General features: G+C 32.3%; 4 protein-coding genes across 5 annotated transcripts; 3 read left to right on the forward strand and 1 right to left on the reverse strand.

Moving 5' to 3' along the window:
- Positions 1 to 6098: 6098 nt before the first annotated feature.
- LOC120207969 (vacuolar protein sorting-associated protein 60.2-like) lies at positions 6099 to 9252 on the forward strand. The gene is made up of 7 exons (XM_039207343.1): positions 6099 to 6323; positions 6488 to 6639; positions 7064 to 7157; positions 7726 to 7797; positions 7883 to 7994; positions 8248 to 8402; positions 9028 to 9252. Exons 1-7 carry the CDS (start codon positions 6255 to 6257, stop codon positions 9079 to 9081), a joined length of 708 nt encoding a protein of 235 aa, XP_039063274.1. The 5' UTR covers positions 6099 to 6254; the 3' UTR covers positions 9082 to 9252.
- Positions 9253 to 9538: 286 nt separating this feature from the next.
- Positions 9539 to 10266, reverse strand: LOC120207970. The gene has a single exon (XM_039207344.1). The coding sequence runs from the start codon at positions 10177 to 10179 to the stop codon at positions 9622 to 9624; it is 558 nt and encodes a 185-aa protein (XP_039063275.1). The 5' UTR covers positions 10180 to 10266; the 3' UTR covers positions 9539 to 9621.
- Positions 10267 to 14990: 4724 nt separating this feature from the next.
- LOC120207973 lies at positions 14991 to 15847 on the forward strand. Its single transcript, XM_039207347.1, has 3 exons — positions 14991 to 15143; positions 15291 to 15622; positions 15655 to 15847. The coding sequence occupies exon 2, from the start codon at positions 15298 to 15300 to the stop codon at positions 15616 to 15618; it is 321 nt and encodes a 106-aa protein (XP_039063278.1). The 5' UTR covers positions 14991 to 15143; positions 15291 to 15297; the 3' UTR covers positions 15619 to 15622; positions 15655 to 15847.
- Positions 15848 to 15941: 94 nt separating this feature from the next.
- On the forward strand, positions 15942 to 21611 carry LOC120207971. Of its 2 annotated transcripts, XM_039207345.1 has the most exons (6): positions 15942 to 17582; positions 17703 to 17801; positions 18576 to 18644; positions 19315 to 19389; positions 20786 to 20849; positions 21411 to 21611. In XM_039207345.1, the coding sequence occupies exons 1-6, from the start codon at positions 17566 to 17568 to the stop codon at positions 21450 to 21452; spliced, it is 366 nt and encodes a 121-aa protein (XP_039063276.1). In that variant the 5' UTR covers positions 15942 to 17565; the 3' UTR covers positions 21453 to 21611. The 2 variants fall into 2 exon arrangements, with proteins under 2 accessions (XP_039063276.1, XP_039063277.1); XM_039207346.1 differs by lacking the exon at positions 17703 to 17801.
- The last annotated feature ends 542 nt before the right edge of the window (positions 21612 to 22153 follow it).

Raw genomic sequence — 22153 nt, forward strand, 5'->3', positions numbered from 1 at the left:
GGTTATACTATATGTTTTATATGTCTCACTAAGTCATCGACTTAGCGTGTGATTGTTTCACACGTAGGTTTGGGAAAGCGAAAAGAGAAGTAAAGAGGAACAAGACAGGTCAGTTATCCTTACCGAAGATCAGATCAGAAATATAAATTGAATTACATGTATTTTGTTAGAAAGAATTTAGTTGGCATGTAATCATATAAAAGATTTGAATCCAATATGTTTTAATCGGGTTTGTAAATTCATATGATTGAATTTTATAATGTTTTAAATGTGTATATGATTGAATTTTACTGTTTATAAATACATTTTTGCCTCAAAATTTTATAACAAACACAATTCAATAATATATGATCGTATTTTCTTAAAATGAGTTCAAATGTTTTGATATTTTGTAAGAAAAAGGTTTTGAAAAGTCAATGTAACATCTCGGACTGGTATTCGGGTCGGGTACGGGTTGGGGTGTTACATGCTGCTGGACTCTCTGGCATGCCAACTATAACATGTCCCTCAATGACTTACTTGGGCATACAGTCTATATTATTTGATCCATCCATGGCAAAGTATATTATTAATATTTAACATTGGGCAGTTCATACCCGAAATAACATTAATGATAAAAATCATATATATTCATGATAACATCATATGCAAAAATCAATGATCAATGCTTTTTTATTTTCAACCTTTGACTTATCGCAAGTCTTCCTGATGATGTATAAAACATTCATGTATAATTTCATGCATGTATTGCACTCACCTTGACACTTTATAATTTTTCCAAAATATGTGCCTCACTATTGTCTATAATAAACCCTTTTTGTACTTGACTTGCTGCAATTGCAAATCAATCATAATATGTATAAATCACAAATTCATAATGATATATATGTTAGTATTGTACTAACATAAATATATCCCAAAATAACTCCATAATATACTTCAAACTATTCACCACAAAATACTTTAACACTTATTAATTCTTTTTAGTATTGTAACCAACTTTTCCAATTTACTCAAAATGGTATTTCACCATTTAACCACTTAAATTCTTAATACTAATAATTCCAGCATAGTATATCAATTATATAACACTTACACAACAACCCATCAATTTTCCATATTCAGACAACTCGTAATACCTTTAAAGAATCAGTATTCTGTACTAATATACACACTGGAATTTAATTTCGTTTCTTCTGTTACAAACTAGACTCGAATACGAATCTATCCATTTAAATAACTCCTTCTAATTCATTCTGTACAATTTATGGTGAATTTTCAAAGTTGACCAACATAATCTGTTTTGCAGAATCTGCTGCCCGAATTTTCTGACCTTTCCTTGGTTAAAAATTCATATCTTTTTGTATACACCTTGAAATTGATCCCCGTTTGTTTTAAACGAAACTAGATTGATATATGAACACAAATATATAAAAATAACCTCAAAATTATTTTTATATAATTTCTGGTGAATTTTCGAACATACTGCCATATTCAAAATCCAAACTGTTTTCTTTAACTTCATTCTTAGGTTCTTCATCTATTCTTACAACCAAATCTTTAAAATCACTTAACTCTTCAAAACCCATAAAACACAAAAATCAGAATCCCCTTCATCAACTCAAGATGAACTTGAACATAAACCCTAGTAATATTCATGTCAAAACGTAGATAATTGAACGTAGAATATTTTTCCTAATCACACCGAAGTCTAATTCTCAACAAGATTGCTTCAAAATTCAAAACAAGAATACCTACCTTGCAAGCTTGGGGGCGTCGGTCTTGGATGAAGAAGAAGCTGAAATTGCTCTTCCATGATTGATATTTTATGATATAATAGATCTAACACATGCTTAATAATATATCATAGAATTTTTTTATTCAACACCATAGGAAATTCCATTTTTGCCATTAATGAATCTCCATAATCACCATAAAACCAAGCCATCTGATCCTTATCATATTACCAAGTCAAATATAAATTAATTTGACTTTGACCTACGAAAATGCCATGAAATTTTCAAAACTTGCGTTTTAGTCACTAAATTCCACTGTTTCGGTTAAATCTGAAAAAATTGCACATTTTCAAATCAAATTTCTCTGATCCAAAATATTAAAATAATATTTCCAACCAATTTATAACATCCTTCAAATTTTTGTAAAATTCCAATTCGATCTGAAATATCGATTTTCTTACCGGCTTTAACCCTTTCTAGTTTTTTTTCTTTACTAAAATTCCAAATCCAAAAATATGATTTCTATAAAACTCCACTCTCAAGAGTAAATCATATATTTATGGAATAAAATTCTTTTTAGGAAACTATCACTTAATTCCCTAAACTTTTTCACAATTTTCTACTTTGACCATCAAACTTTCAAAATTTTCATTTTGGTCATTATCCAAAATTTTGGGGTATTACAAGCTCAGCCTCTGTGGGTGTCAATGTCTGTATTGGATAGTTTGCCTCCAAAAAATATAAAAGCCCAAACAAAGTCAAACGTCTACTAGTAATAACTTGTTTATATATGGTAGTATTTATGTTAACTTACATCATTGATCGTCGTATATGGTAGTAAATCTTCCCAATCCAACAGTCGGATCCTCTTCCAAGTAATATCCCTTGGAATATCATTTGAATTCTTGATGGCATAAATACGCATGCTGGGAAATGCCTCAAATATCCAAATCTACAAACAATATAATACACAAACATTAATTTTAGTAATTGTTAAATAATTAATTTTGGAAACATTATATATAAATTATTACCTTAAAGGCCCAAATAAAGTATACCAAAGTGTATTTGGAACCATGCCCACGCAAACTACGACAGTCCTCAAAGGCAGCCGACAATTTTTTCCAAGTAGCTTTCCATAGATATGAACCCAACGGAAACACGTTCCATGCATCTAGGTCATCTACCAATAATATTAAATCCTGAGAAATAGGTTGTATGCCCTCTTTGGCTAAAAAGTTGGCATACAAAAGTAACAAAAGGCATACTCTGACAACATCAAGGTCATCCATCCGAGTAAAACCATCTTTAAGAAGTAATCTTCTCAAATCGTCAACATGTAAAGTGGCATTCACCTTTGGTAGCTGAGAAAAAACCCAAAATAACCATGATGGGCGAGCGATGACTAATGTACGGCCCTACGAAAAGTCCATGAAATTTTTAAAACTTGCATTTTAGTCACTAAATTCCACTGTTTCGGTTAAATCTGAAAAAATTGCACATTTCCAAACCAAATTTCTCTGATCCAAAAAATTAAAATAATATTTCCAACCAATTTATAGCATCCTGCAATTTTTTTTAAAATTCCAATTCGATCTGAAATACCGATTTTCTTACGGGCTTTAACCCTTTCTAGTTTTTTTTCTTTACTAAAATTCCAAATCCAAAAATATGATTTCTATAAAACTCCACTCTCAAGAGTAAATCATCTATTTATGAAATAAAATTCGTTTTAGGAAACTATCACTTAATTCCCTATTTTTTTCCCAATTTTCTACTTTGACCATCAAACTTTCAAAATTTTCATTTTGGTCATTATCCAAAATTTTGGGGTATTACAAGCTCAGCCTCTGTGGGTGTCAATGTCTGTATTGGATAGTTTGCCTCCTAAAAATATAAAAGCTCAAGCAAAGTCAAACGTCTACTAGTAATAACTTGTTTATATATGGTAGTATTTATGTTAACTTACATCATTGATCGTCGTATATGGTAGTAAATCTTCCCAATCCAACAGTCGGATCCTCTTCCAAGTAATAGCCCTTGTAATATCATTTGAATTCTTGATGGCATAAGTACGCATGCTGGGAAATGCCTCAAATATCCAAATCTACAAACAATATAATACACAAACATTAATTTTAGTAATTGTTAAATAATTAATTTTGGAAACATTATATTAAAATTATTACCTAAAAGGCCCAAATAAAGTCTACCAAAGTGTATTTGGAACCATGTCCACGCAAACTACGACAGTCCTCAAAGGCATACGATAATTTTTTCCAAGTAGTTTTCCATAGATATGAACCCAACGGAAACACATTCCATGCATCTAGGTCATCTACCAATAATATTAAATCCTGATAAATAGGTTGTATGCCCTATTTGGCTAAAAAGTTGGCATACAAAAGTAACAAAAGGCATACTCGGACAACATCAAGGTCATCAATCCGAGTAAAACCATCTTTAAGAAGTAATTTTCTCAAATTATCGACATGTAAAGTGGCATTCACCTTTGCCAGCTGAGGAAAAGCCTGAAATAACCATGATGGGCGAGCGATGACTAATGTACAGACCTAATTCATCGTGTCATCCAAAACGTAGACCAGTGACTAAGCAAAACTCCTCCCGCCCAAAACGAGTATAAGCCACTGGAAAATGAAACCATATCTCCTCATCACCACGTTGTATCCTCTCGGGTAGATCGTTAGTCATGGTCTGAAGAAACAAATGAGTCAACATAACATCTCCACCTGGATGTTGTACTTTCAGTCATGGCCCGAAGCAAGTATTCTCATTTGGACTGGTGTAAATGTCGACGCAATTTTAGTGGCTAGGCTTAATTTATTCCTTAAAGTCAATGCAGCCGAAAAAAATTCCTAACAAAAACAATAAACATACTAAGTTAGATATACTAATAATATACCAAAAACTACAAATTATACACAATAAACAGACATGTTATTAAATAGTGAAAATATAGTCAAATATGTTTCAAAGTAGCCCGGTATTCACCCAAGTCATTATTCTATCATAGTTCACAAAATGCATCAGATAACATTCCAGAAGTAATCATTTATATAAACATTTAAAATGACAATATATAGGTCTAGTGCAGGTTCAAGGACAACATTATAAAAAAGTAGTAGTTTATTCTTGAAACTTAAATTCGCAACGCTATGAAGTTAGTATTTGTCTTTTTTTTGTTGAAGTAATGCAATTCATTCAAGTTTCAATTTACAGAAGAATAATAGTTTATTCTTGAAACTTAAATTCGCAACATGAAAATCACAACTCGAAAATGAAATTCGCAACACAAATGTCGCAACGCGAAAACTAAAATCGCGTTGCGATTTTTGTGTTACGAATTTAAGTTTCAAAAACTACTTTTCTTCTGCAAATTGAAACTTGAATGAATTGCATTACTTCAACCAAAAGACGAATATTAACTTCACAGAGTTAAAGACTAAACAATTTAGCAGTTTTGGCAGCAACCGAATGAATTTACTAAGCAATCTAAGTGAAATGTTTAATCTATATATTGAAATTACGAGTAAATTTATCATCAAATTAAATATGAAAAATCTAATAATAATACAAAATTTTTAAAATAAAAATAATTAAAAAAACTAACTCTCAGTGGTTGATTTTCTATTTGTGGCCGTAAATGGTTGTGAGATGGTGACTCTGAGAGATGGAGATGGAGGGGGGTCGCCGGATATGGGGACGAATGTCGCCGGAGATGGGGACGGATGTCGTCGGAGATGTGGACGGATGTCGCCGGAGAGAGTGAGAGATGGAGATGAGATTGAGTTGCGATTTAGGGTTTTAGGTTATGAGTTGCAATTTACGGGATATATTATTTACATTTGTGTTGCGGAATTAATATTCGTATTTCGAATTCGAAAATAAAATTCGCGTTGCGAAAAAAAAACGCGCTTTGTGAATTATAAAATATTGTTGCGAAAAGGACTCTTGTGTTGCTAATTTAGAAAATCGCGTTGCGAAAAAGAAATTCGAGTTGCAAATTTAAAAACTGTGTTGTAAAATTAGAGTTCCTGTTACGAATTTATTAGTTATTTTTATAAATCCAAAAAAATTAATTAAATTTATATATTATAATATATTTTTATCACTAAAATTATTTTCTTTAAATTTAAATTCTGAAATAATTATACTGATTTGTACTTATTACTACAAAAACAATAAATATAAACATAAACGCGTTGCTATATATAACACTTTTGAAAAGTAATTTTTTTATCGCACTTTACGAGGTTGTTTTCTTTCAAAATATAATATTTTTTTATTAATATCATAGTTTATTACTATGTTCTAGAAATCTGACCTGCTAGAGGACTTTTCTTAGAAGTTGCATATGGTGATTAACTACGCGTAATTTGAAGGACAAGGAGGAAAAGCCTTCCGAGTTCCAACAAACACTGCAATCTCCGAAATCAAAATCAAATTCCCTCTCCCGTCTCCCATCTCTTCCTTTAATCTCACAATTAAGGAAAGAAGATGAAGAGAGTGTTCGGCGTTAAGAAAGACAAGGAGCCTCCGCCTTCAATTCAAGATTCCTCCGATAGGGTTTCTCTCTTTCCCCCTTTATCTTTTTATATTATATAATTTATCAGATTTTCGTTTGATCTGTCGATCTCCGACTTAGTGTTAGGGTTTATGAGTTTGATTGGGCTTTTTCATTTCAAAACCCCTTGATTCGTGAAATCATATGGATTGGATTTTGTAACCAGATCAATAAAAGAGGGGATACGGTGGATGAGAAGTTGAAGAAGCTTGATGCTGAGTTGAGTAGATATAAAGAACAAATAAAAAGGACGAGGCCTGGCCCTGCTCAAGAGGCTCTTAAAGCTCGAGCCATGAGAGTTCTCAAGCAAAAACGAATGTACATGCTTCTTCTCTATCAAAATATTTCCTTAATTTTATTCACTAATCATTGCTAGCACCTATTTATGTCGAGCTTCTAAGTATGGACTTTCTTTGAAGTATGCAAATTCTGCTAATTTGGCGGTATATATAATACGTTTGATGATTATAGTAGTCATTGAAGCCAGTGCCGTGTTTGCGAATTATATTGCTTTTTGAATCAATATTTGCCTTTACAGTCTGTTTTTAATTGATATTTGTAGCTAAAGGTAATTTGTGTGTGTGTACGTGTCTGTGTTGTCTAAAATATTAAATATTTTTTATCTTCTATTTTTTGGTACTATATTGGGGAAAAATATTTATGTTAATTTGATCCGTCTTTCAGTCAAGTATTATTTTCTTTTCTTTTTAATCATCTCCTACACTTGTGGCTTTCTGTATAGGTATGAAGGGCAACGGGATATGCTTTATAATCAGACATTCAACCTTGATCAAGTTGCTTTCGCTTCTGAGGGTCTTAAAGATGCTCAGCAAACTGTATGTGGTAGCCTTTGACTTCCTTATATATTCCATTTATGTATCTGATCTGTTGCGGATATCCGTTAACCGATAAGACTATTGTTTATTTCTAACATGATACTGATATGTGCTCTGTCATTAATATTGCTCATCTTGTGTATGCTTTTTCAGGAGTATTGGTGCAATTGAGTTGTCATTTGTTGTCTTTATAAGATTGAGGGTAGTTGCTACATGATATTAGTTGTTTATTCCTTGCTATGGTGGGTTTATTGGAGCTATCGTATATTTACTGTAAAACATCTATGTTTCTTGATAATGCCCAAAGGGGCATAATTTGGGACGATACAATTTGAGCTTTTCAAGTTCTCATATTGGAATTGTCTACCTACCTTGCAAGAGGTATGGTAAACAATTTCACATTAGGTAGAGGTTTCTTTCATGAATATATGATGAATGATCATCTATACCCCAAATTGTTTATGCTCATTCTGGCATTAGTCCAGGCCAAGATGCCCCTGAATTGCATAATCTATCTTTGAACTACCTCTCCTTGTGATTTTTAATCATAATTATTTTCCTGTGCCAGATGTCAGCCTTGAAATCTGCCAACAAGGAGCTGAAAGGAATGATGAAGACTGTGAAGATTCAAGATATAGACGTCTGTACTCTTTTATACTTTCCATTCTCCACCTTTTGTCCGTTATAATGAAGTCTAACTGATATTTGTTTATTTTTACTTGTAGAACTTGCAAGATGAAATGATGGATATGATGGATATTAGTAATGAAATTCAAGAGTCCTTAGGCAGAAGCTATAATGTGCCTGATGATATTGATGAGGATGAACTGATGGGCGGTAAGCATTGACCTTATCTAAAGTCACAAGCATAGGCTTCAAATTTCTTTTTTTGGTTGCCTTTTGTATAATTAGATACAAGTGTTGCAGACTATTTTAACTTGAAACGCTGGAAGAAGAGAATGATGGAATCAGATTATGGTTGCCTTTAATGTGCTTATGGTTTTCTGAAAGACTTTTTGGGTCTGCTAGAATTGCATGTAACTTACATGTTGCCATTTATATTTTCTTGATAATCTATTTTGGATTGCAGAACTCGATGCATTGGAAGCAGACATGGGAACTGAAGCTGATGGTGTTCCTTCGTACCTTCAACCTGATAAGGAGGAACCAGATTTGGATGCTGAGCTCAATTTACCTTCAGCTCCATCAGGAAATGCAGCAGCAGCTGGCAGGGCCAATGCCCAGGTAAACTGATATACTCTGCAATTTTAGTGAAGTTTTATATTAGCATCCGATACTAGAATCGTGGTACGTGGATGGGATTTTGTTCCAATATGTGATTTTCTTTTTCCAATTTTAATGTCCACTCTGATGGCACTATATCCCAACCTCAACTGTATGACAAAGACCTATGTTGCTCAAGACTCAAACTCTTTTTTTTTTTGGGGTGGGGATGGGGGGATGTATCCATGTCTATCACCCGAACCTGGCACATGTTCAGACATATACATGGAAATCTTGAAATTTTGAACATATCCGTATCAGGCATGGGCATGTGTTGAACACTTGCAACGAACTTAAAGTAACATAGACTAAAACTATGTTTTCAAAAGACCGTTAGGATTCGGTACACATTTTATACTTCCATAGGAGCTCATTTTCTCTGTTGCAAACCCCGTGCCCTTTGTTTTTTCCACCAATGGCCATGTGCTTTGTAAAATACTGTTGGCATTCGCCTTCTTGAGCTCGCTTTACTTATAGAGCTTTAACTGGTTAAGCTGCCGAAATTTCTAAATCTTGAGATCTGGATTTGAATCTGATTCCCCGATTATAATATCTTGATTTATGTTTTAACTTGGATGCTGTGCAGGGTGAGGATGAACTCGGTTTGCCGCCTGTTCCACAAGCATCTGTCCGCAGTTAGATGATGGGCTATGAAGTTGGATGGAGCATGCCCTTGTAATATTGTGCAGAATTAACTTTCAATTACCAGTGCAATAACGGTGTTGGGAGCTATAATATGACTGAATCATTTGACTTGGAAATTTGGATATTCATATTTTGTTATTTAATATATCGTTATCATATTTGTATTTCAAGAGTACTTGTACTATATATAAAGTCTCGATTTAGAGTTATAGACAATCAAATAATGTTGTGATGGCATCCATCTCTTCCCCATTAAAAGCTTCTATAAAAGAATGAGTCATTAATTTACTCATTTAATACGCTACGTAAAACATTCTTAACTAGAAACTGTAGGAACCTGTCCTACCTATATATCTTTGTAACGCTTAAAATAGAAAGAAAATTTCATATCTTTTTCAAATTTCGAAGTTCATATCAGAGCAACAAGCACGCCATCTCAAAATTCGAGAAGAAATAGGAAAGTAAAAGTCAAAATTTAAAGATTAATTGCATAATTTACACAATCAGAGTAAAGAAGAAGAAGAAGAAGCTACAATCAGCTCAAAAGTGGACTTCTGCAGTCGAGGTCAAGATCTTGATGATCATGATCGTCTGAATCATCGCCACATTCATAAACAGATCCAACGAGTGCCAGTTGATCTTCCAAATACCTTTGCAACAGTCCAACTTCCCTCCCTTCTCCGTCTCCGTAACAACCTTCTTCACACCTCCGTATCCGGTTATCCTCATCTTCTTGCGCCGCCGCCTTCACGCCGCTCCTCCTCCGACAAATCCGAAAACAGATTTCAGCCAAGCAAAGGATAGGGAAAGTGGCGCAGAGAAAGGGGATCAGGAGAGGGGAGCAAAGCAAGAGGAAAAGACACAGGCGGCGGCGCGTGCGGATCCACGACACCATGGTTAGCATGAGGCGAGCAGGAGCCAAGAAGGAGGTAGGAAAGATAGGCGTAGGGTTGGGATTGGACAGAAGCGGCTCATGGCGGGAAGGGTAGTTGAGTATCGGCGGAGGGTTGGGGGCGGTGGCGACGGTGATCTTGTAGTGAGGGTTTGAAAGAAGCGAAGATTTGTTGATGTAAGGAGACTGATTTTTATACATACTTGGACTGAATAAAAAGTGGAATTGATTTCATTTCGGTCTACGTTTAAGAAAGTTCATTAGTGATAGGTTTGACCTTTTTATTCACTCTCGCCGGTCCAACTGTGATTATAATAAAGTAAACTCAACTAAATTTTCAACTTTTGAATATTGAAAATTTGAGATTATTAAACCAATTCTAGACCGTAGAATATTGGTAGGATTTTTTTTTTATTTTGATTGTGTTATTGGTGAGAGGTCTTTCAATAATTAAATATTATATTTCTAAAATAATATTCTAATAATGTTTAAGATTTTTTTATGGTACATTACAATATAGTACCTAAACTATTAATATTAGTATGTTTTAGTACTTAAACTTTTAATTTTTTAAAATTATATCAAACATTTAATTTTTATTTCATTTTAGTACCCGTTGTTAAAAACTTAATGGACGGGTTGACGGGGCATAGCTCCGGTGGACGAACGATCAATTTGAGCGGTAGATCACGAGAGAAGACGAGTCGGCCAACATAATACAATTTCATGCCCATCGGATAGTTGATGACGGAGATTGGAGGATGAAGAAGTCAAAAAATCCATTGTTGATTTGGGGAGATTTAGGCATTTTCCAGTGAAACAGAGGTTGAAATAATTTTTAGTGTTCTGAAAAGTTTGGGTTTCATAGGCCGACGGATGCAACGATCGACAACAGTATATGTGGCAGCCGACAACCCAACAAGCCCGTCCGTTAAGGTTTTAATAATAGGGTACTAAAATAAAACAAAAACTAAATATTAAATATGATTTTGAAAAAAAATAAAAGTTAAATACTAAAATGGACCAAAAATAATAATTTAGGTATTAAATGTGTAATTTTATATTAAACTAGTTTTAAAGAGTTTTTAAGATGAAATAATATGATTTAAACTAGTTAAGCCTTGTTTACCCAACAATTGCGTTGGTCGATTCCTTTCGGGAGATGCATGTGAAAGCTGATATCACCAAGATTGATCAAGTGAGGTAGGTAGGCACATCCACCACTCTCGTACATCAGGAGAGTGTTCTGCTTGTTACTATGGCTCCATTTTCATTTCCGATCAAACATAACAGCGGAAGATAGAAATCATATAATATATTTTTAAATAGGGTAAAGTATAGTAATGGTCACTGAATATTTCTGAAGCTTGCATTTAGGTCCCCTAACTTTTAAAATTTGTAATACAGTCCCCCAACATTTAATCCATTTGCAATATGGTCCCGCACCTATGAAAATTAGGGTAAATTATATAAATGGTTTTACTAAACTTTTTAGGTACTTAAATTTAGGACCCCCAACTTTTAAAACTTACAAAACAATCCTCAATTTCATTCTAAACCACAAATTCCAAAGTAATTCAATTTCATTCTAAACCCTAAATTCCAAAATAATTCAATTATATTCTAAAACCCAAATTCTAAAATACTTCAATTTCTGTCTTTTTTTATAAACGATGCCAATGTCACTAACTTATTAATTAATTTACTTTTTATATTTAAAAACATATGATAATTTTTTAATATTAATTTAAAGACATAAAAAAATTTCAATAGTAAGAATATATGATAATAATTCATTTATTTAAAAATAAATATATTTCTGATTATTTGTGTATGGTTTTATATCTAATCATATGTGTTAATATATTTTATATCTTTCGTATAAATATTAAGACTACATAAATAGCAGAACCAAAATTTTTATATATGAGTTATGTTAATTATAGTAATGATGTATAAATATATTTTATTTTTATATTATTTCTATTATAATTAAAATATAAATATTACCATGATAATTAAATATTCATTTACTTATTACATCGAATATTTTTTGTAGAAAAATTATTTAATAAAATCATAAAAAACACAATAAAAAATAAACATTGAAGTTGACTACTTCAAAAATAAAATTAAAAAATCAATAATTTAATATAATATACTCTAAGTTGATGATAACAATCAACTCAAGAGATGGGGTTTGTATCATATTTTCGTAACGTACGTAAACTTTCTATTTCATGGTCACATATTCTTTTAGTTCTAGCACGATCTATTTTTTAATTTTCTAATACACTTAACAAAATTATATTATAACTCGTTAAGTGATTTCATAGGTAAAAAAATGTTATTTTCTTTAAAAGTTTTAAATTCAAACAATTATGTTTGTAGGGTATATCTATATTATTAATAAATTATTTTTTTTGAATAAATACTATCTTATAATCACATCAAACTATTAAAAACTAAATTATAATTGAAATAAATAAAAATTATAAGGATGTCAATTGGGGATTTTGATTCTTAATTTTTTCATTGAGAGATTGTGTTTTTTTATTCAATTTCTTCCATAATCATTTTTTTATATTTAAATTATTTAAGGTCACTAAATTTACATTTACGAGGAGGGAGTGTATTTTTTTTCTTCACAAAAGTAAAAAAATCAAAACGCTATCACGTTCTTAAAGATAATCTAGTATATTCCTCCTTAAATTGAAATATTTTAGAATTTGGGTTTTAGAATGTAATTGAATTATTTTGGAATTTAGGGTTTAGAATGAAATTGAATTACTTTGGAATTTGGGGTTTAGAATGAAATTGATGAATGTTTTGTAAGTTTTAAAAGTTAGGGGACCTAAATTTGAGTGCCTGAAAAGTTCAGTGACCATTTATATAATTTACCCTAATTTTCATAGGTGCGGGGACCATATTGCAAATGGATCAAATGGATCAAATGTTGGGGGACTGTATTGCAAGTTTTAAAAGTTGAGAGACCTAAATGCAAGCTTTGAAAATGTTAAGTGACCATTACTATACTTTACCCTTTTAAATATATGATTGTTAGGATAAAATATTGATGAAAGTGTTAAAAGAGAATCCTGAATTTATGAGAAGAAATAATGATAAAATTAATGATAAAATGATATATTAGTTTTAATATAATGATAATGATAAAATTAATTTTCAGTATTAGTTTTATCACTTGAGACTTAAACTATTGATATTATGATAAAATTAATTTTCAATATTCTGTAAATACTTATTTTTATTTGTTTCAAGTATTTTAATTTTTAATAATTTATTTTCTAGTCAAAATTATCTTAGATAAAAATCATTAGTGGACTAATAATCAATACATATTACTGATATGCTATTTGCATTTGTATTTAATTGAGATGTGAGATTTTAACATACATTTAATTGACAATAATGACATGTATCACATTAATTATATGGTGAAGTCTGTGTACCGTACCAATTAAATGATGATGTGATATGTGTCACATCATTTAAAGTAATAACGTGATGTGTATCACATCATCAAAGTGAGGGTGTGATATATGTCACACGCTACTAATTTAGTATATGTAATATATAAAACGTAAATACTATATATTAACTGATAGACAAGTAATGTTTTTCATCTAATATTGACTAATTTGACAAATAATTAAAATTTTAAAGGCTAAACTACTCCAAAAATAAGAAATAAAATTATCATTTGTATAAATTTTGATAGCTAATTTTGTCATTATACCTAAACTATTTTAAGATAAATTAATATTATCAATTACCAACCTATTATTTTTTATTCTAAAAAATAAATTAGTTTTTTTTATAAAATTCTCATTAACATTGTATTTTCTATTTTTCATCATCATCCATAAATAATATTGACTAGGGTTGTAAATGAGATGAGATAGTTCGTGAGCTATTCGAGATCAACTCAGTTAATGCTTGATAAATACTTGACCTGAATGGACTACACTCGAGTTCGACTCGAGTTCTTAACGGTATGAAGTGAGCTACTTGATACTCGACTTAAAAAACTTGTGAGCAGTTCAAAAATATAATATATTAAGATTTTATTTTAAAAAAAATAAATTATTAATAATATTAAAATTTATGAGTTGATTTTTTGTAAATACAGAATAAATTTTTCATGTATTTAAGGTTCATGTTTTAGTTTTAGGCTTCAATTGAGTTAAATTTAAGATTCTTTTTTATGTCGAGCTTTTACGAGCTTTATTTCATGATTTATAGTTCAAGTAGAACTTGAAAATTTTAGGTTTGTGAGTTTTCGAGTCGAATTCTATTTCAAAATTTTTGAGTCGAGTTGAGCTTAGCAATATTCGAACTCGACTTGATTCATTTTGACATCGGTTTTTTTATTTTTTTTATTTTCTCAGTATTTTCTTTATGTGAATAAACATTCTATATGTCATTTTTATAGTAATTTTATTCATACTGATAAATTGTTATTATCTTATCATAAAAAATATTAAAAATAAATAAATATGATCCTCAAACCCAATATCTATGCACTTGATTTCAATTTTGGAAAATATCAATTTGATTACACGTCTAGGTATATAAAATGAAAAAAAATAAAAAATAATTTTCTAAAAAGTAAATAATAGATTTAATAAAATTTATAAATTGAAATATTATTAAGAGTAAAAAAATAAAAATGTTATTTTTTGTTACTTTTTCTAATATAATATTTTGAACGAAACTATTTTAAATTCTAAAAAGAATAAATTTAATGAGATATAAAAAGTAATATTTATTTGTTTATTTATATGCATATTATAGTGAATGAATTTTTATTATAATATTTATGAATAAAATATTATATTTTAATTGATATGGTTATTGTTGTATTATTGAAGCTCAAATGGTCTGGGATTTTGTTTAGAATCAAATTTGAAAAATACAAAGTATTTTTACTAATTTCACCAATTTATTAGCGCATTCTCAAGCCCTGTTTTATTTTATTTTTCAATTTATCTTTTCCGCCGCCGCCATCTCCTTCTTCCTCTTCCCCTTCTGATTCTTCATTGCCTCTTCTTTTTCTTCATCTTCCCCGACCTCCGTCCATTCACTCGTAGCAGTGCGTGTCGATACCGGTTTGGCGTCGCAAACGACGAATCCGAGCAACAGAGGTTAAGATATCCTGCCAAATTAATTAGTGAACTTTTGATTGCAAGACAGATTAAACATTTGATTTTGAATCTTTTCATTTTTAATTGCCATTTCTAAAACCTTAATTCTGATGTCTGTTTAATTACAGGGTTGATAAATATTCGTAGGCTGATTATGGCGACACAGCGAGAAGGGGAAGAGTCTCAAGAAACTACTACTACTCCGCCGGCTGGCCTATCGGAATTGGTGCGGGAACGATATAGGAAGATCAAGGAGCATGCTGAAACTTATCCTTATGTGTGGGCGTCTTACACGCTTGTTTACGGCGGTTTGGCACTTTGGACTATTTACAGATATAGAAAGCTTCGTAAGACAGAGGATCGAGTGCGATCCCTTCAAGAAAGACTCCGCAAACTTGTTGAAAATGAAGAATCAGCTAACTCTGGTACATCTGTTAGGAAGGCTCCAACTTCTGATGATAAAGTTCCTAAGTAGATACACGTTAAAAGTTTAGTTCTCCTTTTATTTAGGACAAAAAACAAAGTTTACATGCGGTTTGCAAATGCATTATCAAGGATTTTGTTGAACTAGCTAGTAATTGAGGAAGATATTGTATGGAAGTTGGGAGAAAAAAAAATCAGATATCAATTCAATTCTTTACACTGTTTTTATTAGAATGTGGATTTAAGATCCTATTTTCTTTTAATAATGTAAAGGCTAAATGCTTCTTGTAAGATGCATTGGCACTTGATGGTACATGTGGCATAGGTACTATCTCTATTATGTACACATTTGATATTGAGGATGGCCAGATGAATTCATTATCTCTAATATGTTGATTGCTTGTGCAGATTTAGCAACAGCATGATTGGGCGATCAGGTTCTTGGATATGGCATTATAAGTGTCATGGATAGGTTTCATGCTTGCTAAGTGTAGTGGCTATGTGCTATTGAACTTCTTTTATCAATCCCAAAAGCATTACGTTTGTGTATACATTCCCCTTTACAACCTTCTGTGCAAGCAGATTTTTCATCTTCTTCACTTCTATTCTTCATGCTCATGTGATTTACCTTTTGAGTACTACAGATTTGTTGAAAGCATGAATGATTATGAAGGTGAAAATAGGTAGAGCATTATTCTCTGTTGTTGACCTTTTTGGAAAAGATTGGATTTAGGTTGGATGCGCCCTAGGAATCAATTAATCTACCCAAGTTGGATGAGATTTTTGATTATCAAGGAAATTTAGGTATGTTTCTGAGAAGACTACTCCCGGAGCCAAAGGGAGCTCAGTGATGAACTATAACAGATAGTGTCCAATCACTTCCAGACTTATCCAATCACCAAAACTACTTCCTACTAGGTCGGTGAAGCATTTGAAATCATGTCCTGACTGTGACATGACAATTGAAGATCTTTTTAAAGGTGGAAATGAGAGAAATAATTCCCAGATATCTAATTACATTTTTTGTTGTTTCCTAGATGGTGGTTCCTGTGGAAATTTACTAGTAGGTGCAAGAGTTTAAGTTGTTGAATTGCTTCCCTGAAAGAGTTTAGTTCTTATGATGAATCTGGAAGAATGACGATGCACTGAATTGGAGAAGTTATGGAAAATGAATGTGAAACTTTAAATAGATATGTTTAGTTGCTCTGACCCGTTTCTGAAACGGGAGATTATTCTTGCTTCCAAATGAGAGAATGTTTTGATGTCTGCAGAAGTAACCATATCCAAGATAATTGCCCTTGTAAAGGCTATCTGCTAAGAATGTATGGTTCAAATTAACATTTTAATTACTGCTAAGAATTAGGCATTAAACAAAAGAAGCCATGTAGTAGGCTAATGATAGAAATTCTGTTATTACCGTTCCTTGTAAATTAATGCCAAATATACTGTCTTGGTCATGATATTTGCCTTAGCTCTTTTTACCCCTTTTTTCTCAGTATTACAATCCCCACCAATTTTCTCCTTCAACAAGTGTGTTCTGTGCACCCCATGCTTGATTCATAATTGCACATAGACATGATACACCTGAAACTTTGTACATGCCTATGCTTGTTTGAAGAGCAGTGTCTGCAGGGTAGACGATCAAGGTCAGAGCATGAGGACATGCTTTTCTCAGCTTGTATTTCCAAGTATATATAAGTAGAATTTTTATCCCCAAGGTTTCGACTTTGAATCTGGTGTTTAGAGCTTGCTCTCTTTTCCACACACAACATTCAAACTTCTATATCTGATTTGCATACTGTCTATATTTGCTTCTTCCTAGTATTTTCACCCAAAAAAAATGATTGGGATTTACGTTTTACAGTAATTTGAAGCATTAACAGACTGCAATTCATTCTAAGAAATCCAAATATGTCAAGTTTTTAAACTACTCTGTGAATGAATGAAACTCTGACGTCACTTGACAACTTGCAGAAACAGACAATGAAGAGGGTCCACTATGTTAATCGGATTGAGGTAAATTGTTCTTCGAAATGTTTGATTTTTTTTACAAGGTTTTCTTAAAATTTACACTCTTGTATTCATGTATGAGCTTTTTTCGGATACATAAACGGTGGAATGATATTCAACGTGAAGAACCGACAGCCGTTTCAGTTATGCAGCAGCCACTGAAAAATGGACAACCCAGAAAGAATCAAAATGGGACAGCTATGTCTTTATCTTGCATGTTTATATGTAAAGCCTCATGCATTCAATTACTTGCCTTTGCCACTGCCTATATATATCTTTGTCATTTTTATTACCAAACAGATTCCCTTTCTTCTCCAGACCTCTCTTTAGTTTGAGTTTGAGCTTTTCTTTGTTCATCTATGGCTGCTTCTTCTAGTATGGAAAATTTGAACAGAGAACTTATGGATATTTTCCGTTCTATGGAACAAGAAGTAAACCCAAAAAAGAAATGTGTCGGACACTTTCTTTGAAACGAAGAGTTGGTGGAACAACATAGGTTTTCTCAGTATTAGATTTATATAAAAAATTTACATCTTTCAAGGTTTGATGAATTCAAAACAATTTTTCAAAGATTAAGATTTCTGTGTGTGTTTTTTCCCCAATAAGGATCTTTAGAAGATTGATAAAATTCATATAAAATCAGTATGATGTTATACCAACATTCAGTGTGTTGGTGTTCATTGATTTTTTTTAGTAAAACATGCATAAAATTTTGCAGTGGTTCTTTAAATTGAACTCATACCATATGATGTTATCTTTGTTTGCCCCAATAATTAAGATCTGAATTCTGATGTTTGTGAATTCTTGCATATTCCTTACTTCTTTGCTTCGCTGCTGCCCACATTCTGCCATGATTCTGCAGAAACCTTCAGAGAATTGACCGCTGCTTTGTATGTTGTTTTCTTGAGATTTTATGGTTGCATTTGTGATGTGGATATCTTTTAATGTTCTTTTTTTCAACGTGGTCGGATTTGATTTGTGCTGTTTCTTGTCTTGCAGGGGTCAAACTGTGCTGAACTATCATGATCTGGTTGAACTGAGTATTAAGTTAAAAGGGAGCGCAGCGAGGTAAAATAACGTTTACCTGTTTTGTCATGCATTGTTCCTACAAAACAATTTTGGAATATATGGTTGAAATAGATTTAGGATCCAAAAATGAGCATTGATTTTTGGCGATCAACTTATACACCCATTGCACGTGGTGTTCTTGCGAAAGAATCAGAACTTACCGTTTGATGATTATCTTATTTGTTCATTAAATGAAACCTTTGTTGTTTATCTCCGAAAACTTTTGCGATACTAGTTCTGATTTATGAATATAGTTAAGGATATTTACAATTGATGCATACCAACATGTTTTTATGACCTTTCCATATCGCTTGTATATACATGTCATGAGAGTAGGATGCTGTAACTGTGAGCTCTGGTTTATTAAATTGAGCATGCATAGTCATTTATTGTTATGCCTAGGGAAATATAACGGTTCTTCTAGTGCGTGGACTGCACCTTGTGCTGTTGATTACACTGATTCTAGATAATCATTTCTTTGAGAAAGTAACCAACTTTCTTGAATATATTGTTGGACGTAGCATTCAATTTTACTTGATTCATGTTGCCAAGACAATAACATGCCATTGTGTTATTTCCGAGCATAATAATCTCTTGCGATATCTCTTTGGATGGTGTAGTAGTGATTGTGAATTTAAACTAAATGAATTTACTCTATTTGGTTTCCCAGCATCAGAGCTTGTCGTATGGCAGATGCTTGTGATGCAGTTCAACGAGCTGCTGAGAGGAGAGAAGACAAAGAAAGGTGAGGGTTTCTGTTGATCAATTTCTTTTATAATATTACTAATGGATTAAATGCATCTGAATAATTTCTTAATTTTCTCTACGAAAGCATTTTCTGCTATCCATCACAAAGAGTGACTCTGTCCTTTGTGAGAAAGAAAGAAATGTGGATTGGCTGTCAAATCTTCAGGCCGAAAAAAGACACCTTCGATATTGTGAAAATACAGCTCCTTTATCTTTATTCATGGGCTTTGTCTTGTCATGGAAAAGATTTTCCGGAGGCTATTTTTTTATAGAAGTTGGAGGTCTCATTAAAAACTCCCTTCGTATTCGTCCACATACTAAGAAGTATGTTAACGAACATTAGAAGGAAGAAAAGAGTACCTCATAGTTTATTAATAATAATACCCAATACATAAGAAAACACGGATATCCTCCTATGGTGATATACACCATTAAAAATAAATTCTAGTTGCATTTTTGTAGTTAGATGTTAGTAATATTATTGCATAGAGTAATCCCCTTTTCGGCTGCTGCTGAATTAGATGAGGGAATCTGCAGTTTAATCATATATAATATGGCTATTGGCTAGCAGATGCACTATGATAGAAACCACTGTATGCTGCCCTTGATTTGTGCAACTATTGAGTTTAAGAACCGATAGTAGTACGCTATCCTTCTGCATTTTAAGTAATTTCATAATTAGAGTCGTTAGAAAAATCTGTAATTGGAACTTTTATGTCAAATAGTATTTGACAGATAGTTAAATCATGTACTTAACATTGGATTGGTGGGGAAGACAGTGTTGTACATATTTTTTTCTTGTTACAAGAAAACAAGCATTTCAATCTTAAAGAGAGGAGGGATTCAGTGATATTATTTAAAACTTGGCTGTTACTGGGTAAATAATGAAGTCCGAGTTACTTTACGAATATGTCTTCTACAATGCTTAATTTCCTCATGTCCTCATAAATGACAGAACCGTAAATCTATGTAGTATTAACTGGCATTTATCAATTAGAAGATGATGGCATTATGTCTTGTAAATGATTTTATGTTCAAATCATTTTTGACTGTCACAACTGAAACTGAATTTATCTCGAGAATTTGTTCAAGGTTAAATATATATACCATGCTGTGTATTCCATGTACATTACTAAATCTATCTGAAACATGAAGCTTAATCATGTGACATAAAGACTGCATGCATCAGATTTGTTCCTACTATTGGATGGCAGTGATATAAATGCATACCCTTCTCTTAGTTTCCATCTATTAATACGAGTTAAAATAGAATTTGGATACCGGAAATGAACTCTCTTAGCAGCATAATGGTTCGGTTTACATGCTGTTATTGCTCCAACCATGAGGCTTAAGTTCCTGTGTTATAATCGGAATTTTTTTCCTTCTATTTTCAGCATTGTCACCGCATTGAACGCTGCAAAACAAGTATTCATTGGTGTGCAAGAGAAACTCGGTCAGGTAACTTCAGTTTAACCTGTCCTGTTTTCAAACTTTCTATTATACATATAAAATTTCTGTGATTTTTCTTCTCTGTTAATGATGCTCAGTTTCAGAAGAGTTTATCTTTATATCTCATGAGGATACGAGACCTAATTAGCGTTATATACTTGCTTGATTCATGCTATGATACAAGTAGATAACTGCAGACAATCAAAATCTGATGGCATTCTGGCTTAAAAAACGTAACTTTTTTCCTGAAAATATCACTTTAAATTCTTTGGTTCATCAGTAGGAAGTAATCTTTTGTTTTTCCTTGTCCGCATTCACTTGCATTGCTTTATTTCATCTGACTTGGCTATTTAGATAAGTGAATTCTCAAGTTATATTAATATCAGAGTCTGCATGTGAACAATAACACAGATCTTTTAATTATACAGATAAATTTATGTAATACGAAGTAACTGATTCATCGACTGCACCGAAAAATCTAGTGGTTTTATTCTTTGTAGCTTTCATGGTTCTCGATCTATTCCGATTTAAGTGATGTTTACTTTGGGATTTTCTTTTGCTATTTTGCAGCTGGAAAGGAGGATTATCTCTCGTGAAACAGCTGGTCCATAAAAGTGCCATGGACAGCATATCCAGGTGACAAACCGATAGTTGCAGCAACTCATCGGTTTCCATGTCGACCTTAGTCTGTTTGAACCGAAAATCGGGTTTCATTTATCAGTTTGTGGTGTGTCTTTGGTTTCCTTGTCCGACCGTTGTTTGTTGTGGACCGAATATCAGGTTTCGTTTTCAGTTTGTGGTGTGTCTTCGGCTTCCTTGTCCGAATATTGTCTGTTTGAACCGAACATCGTGTCTCTTTTTCAGCTATGTTGTGCGTTTGAATGAAGTCACCGGGTTGTCAAAAACTTGAAATAATATATGTTTTTCTCAAGATTCGATGTTCTTTGTTAGTTCGATGTTATTTCTTTATGCAAAGCTATGTTCGTCCTTCTCCGGCAGCTACATTTGCTCAGACTGTTAGTTTTTCTTGAAGTATTCTTGTACGATACCCGTATGCATCGCATATTCGGCACAGATACGAAGATACGGTACTTCGAGAACCTTCGAAATACACTAAAGTCTTGGAAAAACTGAGCATACCTGTGTTTGATGTATGCTTGGAAGATTCTTATAGGGTTTACGTTTTATAGTACTGGTCACTAAATTGGTAAAATTGCAGTTTGATCCTTTTAAGGAAAAAGGTTTATTAATTATGGCCTCTCCTAAAGTTTATCGATTTCAATTAGAAGCGCGAATGTATGTAGAATTCTTGA

Source organism: Hibiscus syriacus, unplaced genomic scaffold (assembly GCF_006381635.1).
Source record: "Hibiscus syriacus cultivar Baekdansim isolate YM2019G1 unplaced genomic scaffold, ASM638163v2 tig00015498_pilon, whole genome shotgun sequence".
In the NCBI taxonomy this organism is placed as follows: Eukaryota; Viridiplantae; Streptophyta; class Magnoliopsida; order Malvales; family Malvaceae; genus Hibiscus; species Hibiscus syriacus.

Bases quoted from the DNA above. Each gene is read 5' to 3' on its own strand.
- LOC120207971 (XM_039207345.1), top strand. The intron at 17,802-18,575 runs GTAAAGCCTCAT...CTTGTCTTGCAG, and splicing joins TTTATCTTGCATGTTTATAT to GGGTCAAACTGTGCTGAACT. The intron at 19,390-20,785 runs GTGAGGGTTTCT...TTCTATTTTCAG, and splicing joins AGGAGAGAAGACAAAGAAAG to CATTGTCACCGCATTGAACG.
- LOC120207969 (XM_039207343.1), top strand. From the start codon at position 6,255: ATGAAGAGAGTGTTCGGCGTTAAGAAAGACAAGGAGCCTCCGCCTTCA. The intron at 6,324-6,487 runs GTTTCTCTCTTT...TTTTGTAACCAG, and splicing joins TTCAAGATTCCTCCGATAGG to ATCAATAAAAGAGGGGATAC. The intron at 6,640-7,063 runs GTACATGCTTCT...CTTTCTGTATAG, and splicing joins GTTCTCAAGCAAAAACGAAT to GTATGAAGGGCAACGGGATA.
- LOC120207970 (XM_039207344.1), bottom strand. From the start codon at position 10,179: ATGTATAAAAATCAGTCTCCTTACATCAACAAATCTTCGCTTCTTTCA.
- LOC120207973 (XM_039207347.1), top strand. From the start codon at position 15,298: ATGGCGACACAGCGAGAAGGGGAAGAGTCTCAAGAAACTACTACTACT.